The 16,815-nt window shown below is 41.1% G+C and overlaps 1 protein-coding gene across 1 annotated transcript in view; it reads right to left on the bottom strand.

The window, feature by feature from the left end:
* Positions 1 to 2,183: 2,183 nt before the first annotated feature.
* Positions 2,184 to 16,815, bottom strand: part of LOC115369458 (bone morphogenetic protein 1-like) — a 99,114-nt gene continuing 84,482 nt past the window's right edge. The window contains exons 14-20 of the mRNA XM_030066072.1: positions 5,103 to 5,263; positions 4,771 to 4,951; positions 4,014 to 4,139; positions 3,560 to 3,687; positions 3,216 to 3,429; positions 2,724 to 2,974; positions 2,184 to 2,564 (exon numbers count right to left, since the gene is read on the bottom strand). Coding sequence (XP_029921932.1) covers positions 2,430 to 2,564; positions 2,724 to 2,974; positions 3,216 to 3,429; positions 3,560 to 3,687; positions 4,014 to 4,139; positions 4,771 to 4,951; positions 5,103 to 5,263 — 1,196 coding nt within the window. The 3' untranslated portion in view covers positions 2,184 to 2,429. The remainder of the gene's footprint in view (positions 2,565 to 2,723; positions 2,975 to 3,215; positions 3,430 to 3,559; positions 3,688 to 4,013; positions 4,140 to 4,770; positions 4,952 to 5,102; positions 5,264 to 16,815) is intronic.

Below are 16,815 nucleotides of genomic sequence, written 5' to 3'. Positions count from 1 at the left end.
GCCAGCACGTTTTATTGTTTTATCATAAGCCAGCAGCTGTGCTATATTTTTATTTTTAATATTTTATTTGCCCAATCTACCTTGTCAATAAATTAGTTTACACATAGTTCCACCTCTGCCTCTTTTGTATGTGTGGTGTGGCCGGGGATTTTACTCAATCAGTACAACCTTGTGACACGTCCACTTGGACACATGTGGCTCCACCTCCCGAATTAACTCGCCTATAATATAATATATCATATGTATATAAAGCCAACTTGCTTTAGCCTCAGTAGAAGCCCTGAGAAAATCTACCTCCCTCTCTCCATCGCGGGTTTAGGGTTTAGGATTTAGGATAGCGCATCCTGCCCTTAAAGGCAATGGCACCTGGCACACTGATTGGTTTAACTGGCGTAACGCCCAAAACACGCCTATTCATAATATAGCGGGTAGCGGAGGTGTTTTGCGGATAGCGGGAGGTGCACAAGATAGCAACTTTTACGGGGGAACGCCTCTTCCTAAATCCTAAATCCGCAAATAGCGGGTTTAGGGAGTCTGGCACAAGATAGGGCCCTTAGGCTACAGCCAAAATACACTTATTAAGTGTATGGGCCTCCGGCTCAACTTACCCCTGGCCAAATGGCTCAACTTACCCCAGAGCTACCATTTTGACTTTTTTAGGCCCCACAGCTAAAATGGTGCACTTTTATGCTAGGTTTATGACCTCATGTTGTAGCTCATAGATACCACAATTGATGTATAAAACAAATTTAAAATTATCTATTTTGGTCTTAACACAATTCTCATGAAACTGATGATAGACTAAATTCACTTTTAAGAGTAAAAAATGTTTTTTTGGAAATAAATGTCTAACCACTTTACCCATGTGGTTCTTACCTTCACAGACTCCATGAAATGATGCCTTCCTCCTAAACATTTGGTCACATGATCAATATTTTTTATCGTTTCCTAGCAACAGGGGGTGGCTCAACTTACCCTTTGGCTCAACTTACCCCAGTGTCCCCTAATCAAAGCAAAGGGTCGCTATTTTAAAGAATCTTAAATATAAAACATGTTTTGAGTTATTTCACACTTTTTTGTTTACTACATAATTCCATATGGGTCATTCCATGTCATTTCACCAAATTTTCAGGACATCCCACGCACTTGGGTCTCAAAAAACTCACCAGCTGTTCCTCATGTATCCAACAGGCACACTATTAAATTTTAGTTTGCTCAGATGGATACTTTTTGAGAAATGGCCAATTTAGTGAGGGGAGTATGTATTGATTTTGGTGCGATTTTGGCATGTCCTTATTTTTCCTCCATTTTCAGGTGTCAATATCTCAGGAACTACACCACATAGGAAACTAAAATTTGGTGCGATAATACACCTCCATCTACTCTCTCAGAATGTACAAAAACATCTGTCATACATCATAACTGGTAGGCATGCCAGCACCTCAAAAATGGAAAAAAAATTATGCGGGTTTTGTGGTTGACCATATTTGGGCCTTCAGAAAACAACTTTTTATATGCCCCAGCTTTGCGATCAGAGCTTTGAGATACATACATGGACTGTTCAAGGCATTAATGGTTGGTCAGATATATGCATCGCTTTCTGGATGGCAGCTTCTCCAAATCCAAAACAAAGTTTTCATGTCACATTTTCATTGGCCCATAACTCTCAAACAGTATCCATCCGAGCAAACTAAAATTTTACAGTGTGTCTTTTAGATACATAGGGAACAACTGGTGAATTTTTCAGAATTTTTTGAGACCCAAGTGCATGGACCATTTGGTGAAGTGACATGGAATGACCCATATGTGTTCATTCATATTCATAGTTTTGATGCCTTCAGTGAGAATCTACAATGTAAATAGTACTGAAAATAAAGAAAAAACATTAAATGAGAGGGTGTGACCAAACCTTTGACTGGTAGTGTGTATATACATACGTGTGTGTGGATGTGTGTGTGTGTATATATATATATATATATCATATATATATCATATATATATATATATATATATATATATATATATATATATATATATATATATGTATAGTATAGTATATATATATATATGTATATGTATATGTATAGTATATATATGTATATGTGTATATATATATATATATATATATGTGTGTGTGTGTGTGTGTGTGTGTGTGTGTGTGTGTGTGTGTGTGGATGTTTCATAACGGAATAACTAAATTTACTTGAAATAATCTGTTCAAATGAATCATCTTTCATTACTGATCTATGTCATGAAAAATGTAAAGACTAAACATTACTGCATGGCTTCACTCCATACAGACATGACTGTGGGGTATTTGGGTTGGTGTTTGTGGGATGAATCCATGCATTCACTTCTCTTCGGGAAATGGGTGTGTCCAACCAAATGTTAGGGATGAAGCCTTCTTTTAAGTGTAGGGTAGAAGAGAGTCACTTGCTGGTGTGTAATGTGTCCTGGAACTTTGTACTTGTATAGCGCACATGAAAGCCTTTTTTATTGATGCTATCATCTGAATGAAATTTTATAAGTATGGCATCCCCAGCTGAGTAGATTTCCTCTGGGACCTGAGAAAAAGAAAAAGAGAGAAAATAAGGAAGAGAGAGACCTTTGTTGTTATAGAACTGCAACAATATAGCCTCTTATAAAATAATAATTTTGTATGGCTTTTATTGCATAACATTGATACTTTTCACAACAAAAAATATGCAGAGCTCCCACTTTACCCCAGAACCACAATATCGTCCCAGCCTTGGAGCCTTGATGTCAGCACCATCATATAGTTCCACGTAATCATAACCACAGTCTGCCTCTTCCTCAATCTCAAAGAAAGGGAAGGTGATCTCCACTCCATAACCCTTCTCAGCAGAGACCACCCACTGACAGTCTGAGCCTCCAGGGTAGTTGTTATCCCCAAACTGGGCATGGGAGTACAGATCTTTAGTCTTGACCTCAGCTTGAAGGTTTCCTCCACATTCTGGGAATGTACAACCACATAATAAAAGAGTCAAAACAAGGAACTCGTAAAAGTGAAGAATGTAGCATTCTAAACAGAAAAATACCCAAAGCTGAAATGTCACTTTTTTTGGTATTTTCAGGAAGTTCAAAACAAACTCATTATATTAGTATGTGTTACTTATTAAATTATATAATCTGTTTTTTTTTTTTTCACAAGCTGTCTGGAGCTGTCTGCTTTCCACTGTTATTGTTTTGCCCACCTGCCCTATGTGAAGCCTCAAAGCCTCTTTTCTGTACTGAATTATCAGAGAAAAAGCGTAAGAATATTTTGTTGCCACTAGAGATGACTGGAGAAGGCTTCTTGGTGCCACAGAAGCGTCCTAGGCTGGGGGCGTGGCCATCTCGCCCATCATAGATCTCTAGATGGTCGTAAGCACACTCCAGGTGAGCCTCCATGTCAATCTCATTGAAAGCCTGAGGATAATTAATAGCCAAATTAAGAGAGATATGCAGTCATTTATTTTGTTGCTTTTGAAATATGTTTGTTTTGGTCATGACATAATGTTTGAATGAAAAAATGTAATAACACATACAGTTGACATACAATTTTGATTCGATGGCCTGGGGTTGTGGAAAGAGACCAGGTACAGGCCTTCTTGCTGGGATATTTATCAGGCCAGTTGGGACTACTGATTGTGCCTGTTACACTGTTCACCATATGATCACAGCCAGCTGGAAAAAACACACAAAGGCTAAGTGCTCACTAGGGCATTATCCTATGAATACTCAAATATATTAGTGATTTTTTATGAGGATGGAATACAAGGGATTATGCAGACCAATAAAGGGATATGATGAGTAATAAATAGAAAAGCATAAGTTTAGGAACTTGACAAGTCAATGACAAAGTTTTAATAATATGACATTATGACTGACAGATTTTGAATTTCATGAAGGTTTATCCATCATCTGTGCATCCATACATGCAATAAACTGTCAGCTATCCATAAATGGCTAAATAAAGGTGGGCATGCTACAGCAGACACATAATACTGTACCTTCCTTGCAGTCATGCTTATTATCATGCAACATGAAGCCACTGCGGCACTGACAACTATAACTTCCAAAGGTGTTTACACATTCATGTTGGCAGCCTCCATTTTCTTTTGAGCACTCATCTTTATCTGTTGGGAAATTTGAAATAAATAAATAAATAAATAAATTTTCTTTTACATAAATGTTACAAGTAAAAGTGCCAGTGTCTGCCCTTCTCTGCCTCTCTTGCTGCATTGCCCATTGTAAAAATACATACTGTATTAAGTGTGTGAACTCCCCACTTGGTATCATGCCAATCTGTGAATGTTTAAGTAGGAATGTGGCCATTCTGCATTACAGCAGACAAAGCTATAAAATCTTTTGACTTAACAGCATAACTTATTTTAAGGCCATCTGTGAGATTTGGCAGACACAGTTATGTAAGTTTATGGAGTTGAGCCTATTCTGTATTCATTTTTAATAATACCAAACAGCATCATTAATACCAATACTAAGAGGAAGAACTGGGAATAGATAAGGGACTTATTTTACTACATTGTATTAAATTCATCCAAATGGCATGTTTCAGCTACAGCTTCAAAGATCACCAAAATTGTATTGCACTTAGTTGAATAACTGGTGCTGAAAAACTGGACACAGAATTGAAGACAACTGTCTTCGTTGTGGTTCAGAATGGGGTAATAGTTTATCTCGTCTTAGCTCTGAACCCAAGTGTGCATAACATAATACTTTATCAATAGTTCACTTTTGATGGCTCACCGGAGAAGAACTGGGCTTTGAATCCCTTCTTGGAGACAGTGTTGTCAGACTTGAACTCAATCCGCATGTTGTTATGTTGGGAGGTGATGGCCTCAGGTTTCTCTGCTCCACAGAACTTGCCATGAAGCTTTGAGTCTGAATTCAACCCACTGCGCACCTCCACATAATCATATTTACATACCTCATGGCAAACACAAAAAGTTGCTTACTACTTCTTAGCACTGGAAAATTAATTCGATTTTTTTAGCGAGTCATACTGAAAAAATTCTGTGGGAGTAATATGATATACTATGTACAGAAGATACAAGCAGTTGATAAGATCATGAACTTACATCATTGCCTTCAGTTTCAAATACATCAAACAGCAGAGTTATGCGATACTGAATTGGTGCCACAAGCTGCCACACACAGTTTTTGTTCGGGGGGTATTCTTTGGGCCATCCAGGAGTGGTAAAGGTACCATTCAGCTTGGTGAGAAACCCGCCACAGGCAGCTGCTGGTGAGAGACAAGGCTGACTTTAATGGTAGAATTGTAAGGGAAACTTTACACTTTAAATAATTAATTTTACCAGTGACCTAACCACTGACACTTGTGTCTAAAAACAATAGTTCTGTTCTCTCTGTAACAATATTTATATGAAAAGCCAGCTGTTGGTTATAGCAATTACACAAGTTCTTCTTCTTCTTCTTTCTGCTTTATCAACTTAGCATGGATATTCCAAAAGTTAAAGCCAGTATTCAGTTATTACCTGCACATTAATTCCTTTAAAAATATCTGAACTTGGAATGATGTGCAACTTTCATCTTAATTAAAAAGGGCAGCTGTAAATTTAGTTCTCTTCAACGTCAGCTTCAATTTTTTTCAGTTTCCTCTTTTATTTCCATGAAATCAGAAAATACTATATATCAGACTGTGAATGAACTAATAGGCCTCAGAACATGGAATGTGAAAGCACATAAATATGGTAAAAATATGGTATGTATTTCTGACATAGATGCCACTGGGCCTGTTAATGGCAATGCAAAAATATTTTGAGATGTTAGGGGACATAGGGTAGATGAAGGTCACAGAGTCACCCAAATTGCCTGGTTTCATCTTCTAGTAAATGTGCTGACACAAAATTTCATGGCAATGCAAAAACATTTTCAGATATTAGTATGGCGTATTGACATTTTGAGTGGTGCTAGCGGGAGGGACATGGGGTCACAAAATTGACAAGTTTCATCGTCTTAGGGTGTATTCAGACCTGTGGCTCATTTGCTTTGTTCCGATTTGAGGGCGAAATCGATACAATTGTTGCATTTTTCTTTTGGGTCGTTTGTGTTCAAAAGGCAACAGTCTGTATTGGTCCAAAGTTGTAAACAAATGCCATGCGCGGACCAACTGTTCTCTCATTGGTCAGAAATCCCGGAAGGACCCCCCCCCCCCCACGTTCCAATACTCATACTACCATACTATTTAGTAGGGAAAAAAAGAATTAGCATGCATATTTCATACTAAACTACATACTTTGTAAGCTGCAGTACATACTAAAAGTAAAAAGTATAAGCTTCTTCTTCTGCTGTTTCTTTTTTTTCTTTTTTTTTTGATTGAGAGTTTGCAGCTGGGTGCATTACTGCCCCCTTCTATTGGAGGGTGAACCACAGTTATGAGCAGGCCCGAACAGAATCTGCGCCTGCGGTGTTAAGGTGTGTTCACACCGGACGCGATAACGCAAATTCGCGCGTCAAGTTTACATTAAAAGTCAATGCAAAGATGCGATGACGCGCGAATTCGGGTCGGGCGGCGCGTTTCGCGCGATACACGCGACGCGATGACGCTTCATCGCGTCGCGTTGACGCTTCATCGCGTCGCGTTGGACGCTTTATCGCGTCAAACGCCTCATCGCGCAAGTTGAAAAATTTCAACTTTTGACGCGACATCGCGTGATGCTTTGACGCGATAGCCAATCAGTGTTGATATTCTTCCTACGTCACCTATGTCAAGAACTGCCAAAGGAAATCGAAAAATGGAGGACAATATTATTGTTGCCGTGTGCGGGCTACCGGGCTGCCAGGCTGCCGTGCCGACTGCCAGGCTGCCGTGTGCGGGCTGCCGGGCTGCCGTGTGCCGGCTGCCGGGCTGCCGGACTGCCGGGCTGCCCTGTGCCGGCTACTGGGCTGCCGTGTGCGGGCTGCCGGGCTGCCCTGTGCGGGCTACCGGGCTGCCGTGTGCGGGCTGCCGTGTGCCGGCTGCCGGGCTGCCGTGTGCCGGTAAATTTTGCAATATGTGTCCGTTGCTAATGCAGCTATTAACCATGCTAGCGGTAACGTTAGCATGGTAACGTTAACCCGGCATATCTGTCTCGCTACGTGTGTGCGTCTTGTCAGTGGATGTGTGTCGCCACAGATGGAAAAGTCTGCGGGACACCTACAACAGGGAGAGGAAGGAGGGAGAGAGGAGGGCGGGTTCGCATCAACGCGTCCATCGCGCGATAGACGCGATTGAGGAAATAAATGATTCAATGGTCACGCGGCGCGTTTCGGGCGTTACGCGCGATTTCATCGCGTTCATCGCGTCCGGTGTGAACACGGCTTTAGAGTACTGGATAACAGATTTTCCTCCTGAATAACCACAGAAAACCAGAAAAAAGTATGCAGATTCTGTGAATGAGTGGTTATGAGTCAGTTGTGTCGGTTGTTGTGCTGGTTATGTTCCTACTGCAAACAAACCGCTCCAGGGCTTGAAAGGAAGCGAGCCAAGACCACCCCTTCTAGGTGATCTTGGTCCACTTGTTTTATCCCGCATCCCAGCACAATTGCTGTGTTCACATATGTCCAAACAAACCGATCTTTGGGGGGAAACGCTCCCTGTTTCGGAACAACTGCTCGAAACGAGACAGGTCTGAATACACCCTTAGTAACATTAATGGTGTCATCAAAATTCAAGGTGATCCACCACATAACTTTGTAGATATGGCCCTCTGGAACTAACTGCTGACTGTCCAACCAACACGATGACATACAAGTTCCCGTTTCTCAGTGAGGCAAAAATACATCTCTGTGAATGAGGTTGGCATAACTTTTGTTCATGGATACTATCAGTACTCATCTGGCTGTGAGAGCTCCATGTTGTGTGTCATTTTACACATCATTTTGAATTTGTAAGATCTGAGTTTAATACTTCTCATTTATCTAGGTCACATTTTGTTTATTTATTTATCTTGAATACAGCTAGTGAACTGGCCCAAGATATCCCGCCAACTGGAACAAATGACACCTCAGTGGATGTAGTACCCAAGTCCAAAGAGGTGCAAAATCAAGAATCTACAGGCATTTCTGAACTCCATGAGTGTCAGCGGCTTGCCACCAGTAACTTCTCTGTGACCTCTAAATAGTCTTGTCATTGCCCTGACAAAACTTCCAGGAGGTCTTTTCAGCAGAGCGAAAATGTTGAACTCTTTTGACATTGGATACTCCATTCCCACTTCAGGAAATATCCCCCGTACACAGTAAACAGGAACCCCTACCCCTTTATCCCGCAGTAACCAGTCGCTCTTTTGCATCAGCAGCTGATTCCTGGGCCCCAAAATGATTCTTTGCAACCAAGCTAATACTCTCCAAGTTCTGAGGGACTGTCAGGGTTGAGTGTTAGTGCTTGTCTCTTATCAATTATGATTCAAGTAGTGCAAAAGTATCACCTGTCTTTTTTTTTTTTTTTTTTTTTTAAACAAGACCAATTGACCATAAACACAAATTTGATTCTGTTAAGACAATGTTTGGCTTGTAATTTAGAGAAAAATATAGTTTTGTATCTGTTTGTGACTCCATGCCATGTCACAGTTGATCTCCATTAAAAGCAGTTCCCTCTCTTCAGCTATTGGTTTTCTTGCATCCTTAAGATTTATATCGGCATATCTCTGCTCCAAAACCAAGTGCAACATCACAGTAGCACTGTAAAAAAAAAAAAAATAAACATACTGATGGCTTCAACATCTTCCATACTGTTTTGCTGTTGCCAGTCACAAGCAAAATGACCAGACACCTCCTCCTCATTGTCTTTGAATACAGTGCAAACACACAAGAGGTTAGGGTACATGTTTTTACACCTGGGACCCTCTTTCAAGAGCAAGGCCAAGGAACTTTGGCCCTGGAATGGCAAGTGTCCCTTGATCAAAGGGAAGGGGCCATTTAAGCCAAGAATATATATCCTATGACCCATGAACTGCCAACACAGCTATACTCTGTTGAAGATAGCCATACTAGTCATCACTCCTCCTCCATTTGCTTTATGTGTACCGCCTATTCTCACCTAAGCTAATTTCTACTGATTGCCTGCCAGTCTATATATCCTCCTGCATTCCATTGTTCTGTCTGGCAGCAAGACTGAACGCATGTTGGGATCCCCTTTACCAATGCAAATAGTAAGGGTTATGCGTAACTGATGTATTTGTTTCTATTGCTGCAGTGAAATGTTTATGGATTCATGTTTGAAGGTGATTAGATAATTAATCAATGTACACTGCCGTTATGTATCCTTACTGATGACTGTTGTTTGGTCACATTGCCTTAATATTACATCCTGATTGTCATGTGAAAGTGGCCAGTGCGCATGATTATTAACTGTGATTGATTGAGGTGCAAGCTGATGATGCCGAAAACAGAAGCCGTGCACTGAATCTATGCTTTATTCATGTTCCTGAGAAAGCCGAGGGAAATGATATGGTCGGCTTTGTCAAGGAGATGATTCCACAGCTGCTTGGAGCAGACGCCTTTCCTACATCCCCGGTTATTCTCCAGGCACACAGATCAACCACTGCAGCTTGGCTGGGCTCCGGCGCTTTGCCGCATCCCATATTCGTTAAATTCCTGTACGTTCAGGATAAGGCAAAGATACTTTTGCTAGCCAGGAACAAGCAGCATCTGCTCTACAATGGTGCCAGGGTTCACATCTATCCAGATTTCAGTGCAGAGCTACTGAAAAAGCGCGTGAATTTGACCCTGTAAAGATCCATGTTAAAAGTCTACTTGGATAATGGCCCAAAGTTGTTTCGTGGCCCACAAGAAGTCAAGTGCTTTCTCCGTGACTTCTCTCCCAGCTCCCCTTTATGGAATATTCCCGGAGATGATTAATTATCCTACATAACATTTCATTTCAGTTTTACTTTATTTTCTTTTTTCTTTTGTCCTCTCCTATCTTCTTTTCACTTGTTGTGAACAGACATTAGTTGTTTTAATTAGGGGCTGGGCAGCCTAAGCTGCCAGGTCCCTCTTGTATTCCTGTGTGTTCTTCTTTCTTTCTTCCGAGGAAGTCCTACTTCCCATGTGAGAAAACTCACCAAACTTTGTACAAAGGTGAAGTCCCATGTCAGATTTCCTCAGCTGCTGTCCTGCACGTCATTGATTGGCTTAGTCAGTTTGTGAAGCTACATGTGGCACTTTCGCTCAGTGAGGTAGAGGCCAGTCTTCGGTGTTGAAGATTGTGAGTTCAAGCCTCAGCTTGTGCAACATTCCCATGTACGAAAACTCACCAAACTTTGCACAAAGGTCCAGTCCCATGCGAGATTTCCTCAGCTGTAAACACAAGCCAATAGCCCTTTGTACACTTAAACATCAGCTTTTCACTTATGGAGCAAATCAATCATTGTTAAAAATAGTATATATTTAGCTGTTATTCTATTTTATTTAACTTTATTATATGTTTCTACTGTTGCTGCTGGAACACCAGTATTTCCCTGGTTGGGATCAATAAAGTATCTCTCTCTCTCTCTCTCTCTCTCTCTCTCTCTCTCTCTCTCTCTCTCTCTCTCTCTCTATCTAAACAAATTACCAAAATCCCCATGCTGTCTAGATGCAATATGTGAATTTTCAGTGCAGCACGAACTCAGGGAGAAGTTGAGGGAGTGTAAAGACAGCTACAGGAGGAAGCTGGAGGCCAAACTCCAGCAGAACAACATGAGAGATGCGTGGACTGGGATGAAGCAGATCACCGGATGTAAAAGGAGAGACAGGCAACTGTCAGGAAGCCTGGAGAGAGCCAACGAGCTGAACGAGACAGAAGACTATTTTTTAATTTCTATGGATTTAATACCAAATGTTAAAAAATGTTGGTATAATACGATAGTAATTAGTGACCATGCAGCAGTGTCTATGGAGATTCAGTTAGGTAGGTCCGAGCACTGCTCAAGATGGAGGCTACAGGCTTATCTGTTGCAGGACCCAGACTTTGTTAAATTTGTGGAAAGTTGCATCAATAAATATTTTGAATTAAACACAAATGAAACTACTGCCAGCATTAGATGGGAAGCGTTTAAGGCTTACATAAGGAGAGAAATTATTAGTTATACAAGTTCTAAAGCCAAGCGACACAACAAAGAACTATAAACATTAGAAAACCAAATAAAAAAAGCTGTAGATGAGTTTTATAGAGACAATGATCCAGGGAAATTACAAAATTGCTTGGCCATGAGAGCTAAATATGATAAATTGACATCTGACAAAATAGCTAAGAGTTTAATGTGGACCAAACAAAGTTATTACGACCAAGGGGAAAAAGCAGGTAAACTACTGGCCTGGAGGGTAAAAAAATTACAAGCAGAAAGAACAATTAATAGTATAAACTCAACATCTGGCAACTTAACTACGGACCCAATGGAGATAAATAATACCTTCAGAGACTTTTATAAATTGATATATAAGTCAGAATGTACAGAGAATGGAGAAGGCCAAAGTGTGTTTCTTGACCAGTTACAATTTCGGACTATATCGGAAGATGACAAAGTAACACTAGATAGCCCATTGACTGCAGAGGAGCTGGTTCAAGCCATAGGAGATATGAATAGCGGTAAAGCACCAGGACCAGATGGGCTACCTATAGAATTTTATAAAACATTTCTAAAACAACTGGTTAAACCACTTCTTCACATGTATGAGGAATCTTTCATTAAAGGGACGCTCCCAGATTCATTAAGATTAGCCTTAATAACCTTAATATTAAAACCAAACAAACCTGCAACTGAATGTTCATCCTATAGACCGATTAGCTTAATGGGATGTGATACAAAAATACTATGTAAAATGCTTTCAAGGAGGTTAGATAAATACCTCTCTCAGCTGATCAATGACGATCAGCAAGGCTTTATTCAAAAAAGACAAGGATATCGCAATGTTAGAAGAGTCTTGAACATGATGCAACAGATGATGCAACAGATACAGCAATGCTATCAGTAGATGCTTGTCAGGCATTTGATAGGATAGAATGGAGTTATCTTTTTGATGTGCTCGAAAGATTTGGATTAGGCAAAATGTTTCTTAAATGGATCCGTTTATTATACACAAACCCAACTGTTGAGATCTTAACTAACAATACCATCTCGCAACCCTTTAATCTACAGAGATCTACTCGACAGGGTTGCCCACTGCCCCCACTCTTATTCACATTAGCAATTGAGCCTTTGGCTATGACAGTACGAACACAAACGGAAATATCAGGTATTACAATTGGAGGGGTAGATCATCGCATTGCCTTATTTGCGGATGATATATTTTTCCTGAGTAACTTAAAAAATAGTGTTCCCACTTTGATGAAATTAATGGAACATTTTGGAGGGTTTTGTGGATATAAAATTAATAATTCTAAATCAGTACTTATGTTCCTTAACAAAAAAGAAAGATACAACCCTACGATAAATACTCTATTTACAGTAACTACTGAAGGCTTTAGATACCTAGGTGTTAAAATTACTCCTGAATTGAATGACATAATTCCAGCAAATTATGACCCCCTGATGGAAAGGGTAACAGAGTCATTGAACCGCTGGTCTACTTTTCCTATATCGATGGTCGGACGAATAAACTTAATAAAAATGACTATTCTTCCCCAGTTCTTATATTATTTTCAGACACTCCCACTACCACTACCAAAGATGTTTTATGATAAACTTGACAAATTACTGGGTCAATTCATCTGGAATGATAGGAAAGCCAGACTTCGTCTTAAACTATTATATCTGCCTTATGAGAGGGGAGTACAACTTCCCAATCTTAGGTGGTATTACATGGCTGCTCAATTAACCTCAGCATCATACTACTTCAGTACAGCTCCCCCCGCCTGGGTTAGCATCGAACAGCCCATCCCTGATCTACCATTAAGTTTATATCTATATTCTTCAGACATTAAAACACTGAAAAGATGTACAAAAAGGATGGAGGATTTAGGTCATGGCATACAAAAGGTATACAGAAAGTAAAAGACCTATATGTAGATGGAGTTTTACTTTCATTTGATCAGTAATGCACAAGATACCAAATCCCGAAAAAACACTTCTTTAAATATTTACAGTTAAAAAGCTATGGGCCCTATCTTGTGCCACCCACTACCCGCTGCCACTACCCGCTACCCGCAAATTGCGGATTTAGGAACTTCCGCTATCCCTAAACAGTATCTTGCGCCCACGTTACCCACTATCCGTTATGCCAACTCTGTCATTTGCGCCTGGAGGTGTGTCCGTGGGCGTGTTTCATGCGCTATCCCTAAAGTTGCTATCTTGCGCACACACTTTAGGGATAGCGGATAGCGGGTGGTCCTGACCACCCGCTATCCGCTATCCCTAAAGTTTGGACTGTTACGAGAGCGCGCCCAGGCGGCTTCAATGCACGCCCCGACGGAGCCTCGCCACGCTCACGGTCGGACTGATACCGGGACGCCGCCGGAATGGACTGAGTATATTACTCATGTAGACTGTTTAGAGGAAAGACTGTTTTAATTGGACACTTACGCCAGCACGTTTTATTGTTTTATCATAAGCCAGCAGCTGTGCTATATTTTTATTTTTAATATTTTATTTGCCCAATCTACCTTGTCAATAAATTAGTTTACACATAGTTCCACCTCTGCCTCTTGTGTGTGTGTGGTGAGACCCGGGGATTTTACTCAATCAGTACAACCTTGTGACACGTCCACTTGGACACATGTGGCTCCACCTCCCGAATTAACTCACCTATAATAGAATATATAATATGTATATATATATATATATAAAGCCAACTTGCTTTAGCCTCAGTTGAACCCCTGAGAAAATCTACCTCCCTCTCTCCATCACGGGTTTAGGATTTAGGATTTAGGATAGCGCAGCCTGCCCTTAAAGGCAATGGCACCTGGCACACTGATTGGTTTAACTGGTGTAACGCCCAAAACACGCCTATGCATAATATAGTGGGTAGCGCAGGTGTTTTGCGGATAGCGGGAGGTGCACAAGATACACTATATTACCAAAAGTATTCGCTCACCCATTCAAATGATCAGAATCAGGTGTCCTAATCACTTGGCCTGGCCACAGGTGTATAAAATCAAGCACTCAGGCATGCAGACTGTGAAACAAGACATTTGTGAAAGAATGGGCCGCTCTCAGGAGCTCAGTGAATTCCAGCGTGGAACTGTCATAGGATGCCACCTGTGCAACAAATCCAGTCGTGAAATTTCCTTGCTCCTAAATATTCCACAGTCAACTGTCAGCTCTATTATAACAAAATGGAAGCGTTTGGGAACAACAGCAACTCAGCCACGAAGTGGTAGGCCACGTAAAGTGACGGAGAGGGGTCAGCGGATGCTGAAGCGCATAGTGCAAAGAGGTCGCCGACTTTCTGCACAGTCAATTGCTACAGAGCTACAAACTTCATGTGACCTTCAGATTAGCCCAAGTACAGTACGCAGAGAGCTTCATGGAATGGGTTTCCATGGCCGAGCAGCTGCAGCCAAGCCACACATCACCAAGTGCAATGCAAAGCGTCGGATGCAATGGTGTAAAGCACGCCGCCACTGGCCTCTAGAGCAGTGGAGATGCGTTCTCTGGAGTGATGAATCACGCTTTTCCATCTGGCAATCTGATGGACGAGTCTGGGTTTGGAGGTTGCCAGGAGAACGGTACATTTCAGACTGCATTGTGCCGACTGTGAAATTTGGTGGAGGAGGAATTATGGTGTGGGGTTGTTTTTCAGGAGCTGGGCTTGGCCCCTTAGTTCCAGTGAAAGGAACTTTGAATGCTTCAGGATACCAAAACATTTTGGACAATTCCATGCTCCCAACCTTGTGGGAACAGTTTGGAGCGGGCCCCTTCCTCTTCCAACATGACTGTGCACCAGTGCACAAAGCAAGGTCCATAAAGACATGGATGACAGAGTCTGGTGTGGATGAACTTGACTGGCCTGCACAGAGTCCTGACCTGAACCCGACAGAACACCTTTGGGATGAATTAGAGCGGAGACTGAGAGCCAGGCCTTCTCGACCAACATCAGTGTGTGACCTCACCAATGCGCTTTTGGAAGAATGGTCAAAAATTCCTATAAACACTCTCCTCAACCTTGTGGACAGTCTTCCCAGAAGAGTTGAAGCTGTAATAGCTGCAAAAGGTGGACCGACATCATATCGAACTCTATGGGTTAGGAATGGGATGGCACTTCAGTTCATAGTATGAGTAAAGGCAGGTGAGCGAATACTTTTGGTAATATAGTGTAGCAACTTTTACGGGGGAACGCTTCTTCCTAAATCCTAAATCTGCAAATAACGGGTTTAGGGAGTCTGGCGCAAGATAGGGCCCTATATGTCTTCCAAGCACAAACAGTTAATGTGTCTACCGTCCTTATCTAAATTAGAGGAAATAACACTTGCAAGTTTGGAAGGCAAGGGTCATGTATCTAAATTTTATAGAATATTAGTTGCACATAGCATTGAATCAACATTAGATAAATTAAATGCTTGGAAAAACGATATGCAAGAAGACATTGATGAGTTAGATTGGAATGATGCCTGTTTAAAAGCACAAAAACAAACAATAAATACAAGGTTTCAACTACTTCAATACAAGTGGTTAATGAGAGTATACATAACCCCTGATAAACTCCACCATATGTCTGATTATATTCCAGATGTTTGTATTAAATGTTTGAATGAGAAGGGAACTTTATTTCATTGCGTATGGGAATGTTCAAAGATCCAGAAATTCTGGAAGGAAGTCATAAAAAGTTTGTCAGAGATGTTTAACGCTAAAGTTCCCTTAAATGCCAAACTGTGTGTGCTTGGAATATACTCGAAGAACTTTCTGCGAACATCGAAGCAATATCCAGTTCTGGACTTTGGACTTCTTCAGGCCAGGAGGGCCATTGCATTGTGCTGGAAGAGTATGGATGCTCCTACATTGAGAATGTGGATACGGGAGCTTTCTGATTGTATTGGACTGGAAAGACTAACGTACATTGCCAAGGGCAAACGAAAAGACTTTGCTGAGCCCTGGGAACCATATCTGCATATCATGACAGATGAAAGTACAAGATTTATTTGAACAGAGTTGGTAATTTTTGTGGGAATTTTTTTTCTTTTTTTTTTTTAATTATGTATGTATGTGTATGTATGCATATGTATATATGTACAGTACAGGCCAAAAGTTTGGACACACCTTCTCATTCACTACGTTTTCTTTATTTTCATGACTATTTACATTGTAGATTTTAACTGAAGGAATCAAAACTATGAATGAACACGTGGAGTTATGTACTTAACAAAAAAAGGTGAAATAACTGAAAACATGTTTTATATTCTAGTTTCTTCAAAATAGCCACCCTTTGCTCTGATTACTGCTTTGCACACTCTTGGCATTCTCTCGATGAGCTTCAAGAAGCAGTCACCTCAAATGGTTTTCCAACAGTCTTGAAGGAGTTCCCAGAGGTGTTTAGCACTTGTTGGCCCCTTTGCCTTCACTCTGCGGTCCAGCTCACCCCAAACCATCTGGATTGGGTTCAGGTCCGGTGACTGTGGAGGCCAGGTCATCTGCCGCAGCACTCCATCACTCTCCTTCTTGGTCAAATAGCCCTTACACAGCCTGGAGGTGTGTTTGGGGTCATTGTCCTGTTGAAAAATAAATGATAATCGAACTAAACGCAAACCGGATGGGATGGCATGTCGCTGCAGGATGCTGTGGTAGCCATGCTGGTTCAGTGTGCCTTCAATTTTGAATAAATCCCCAACAGTGTCACCAGCAAAACACCCCCACACCATCCGTTCACCTTTTCTGC

The sequence above is a fragment of the Myripristis murdjan genome, chromosome 12 (genome assembly GCF_902150065.1).
Source record: "Myripristis murdjan chromosome 12, fMyrMur1.1, whole genome shotgun sequence".
In the NCBI taxonomy this organism is placed as follows: Eukaryota; Metazoa; Chordata; class Actinopteri; order Holocentriformes; family Holocentridae; genus Myripristis; species Myripristis murdjan.
This window is presented reverse-complemented; position numbering and strand designations above follow the sequence as displayed.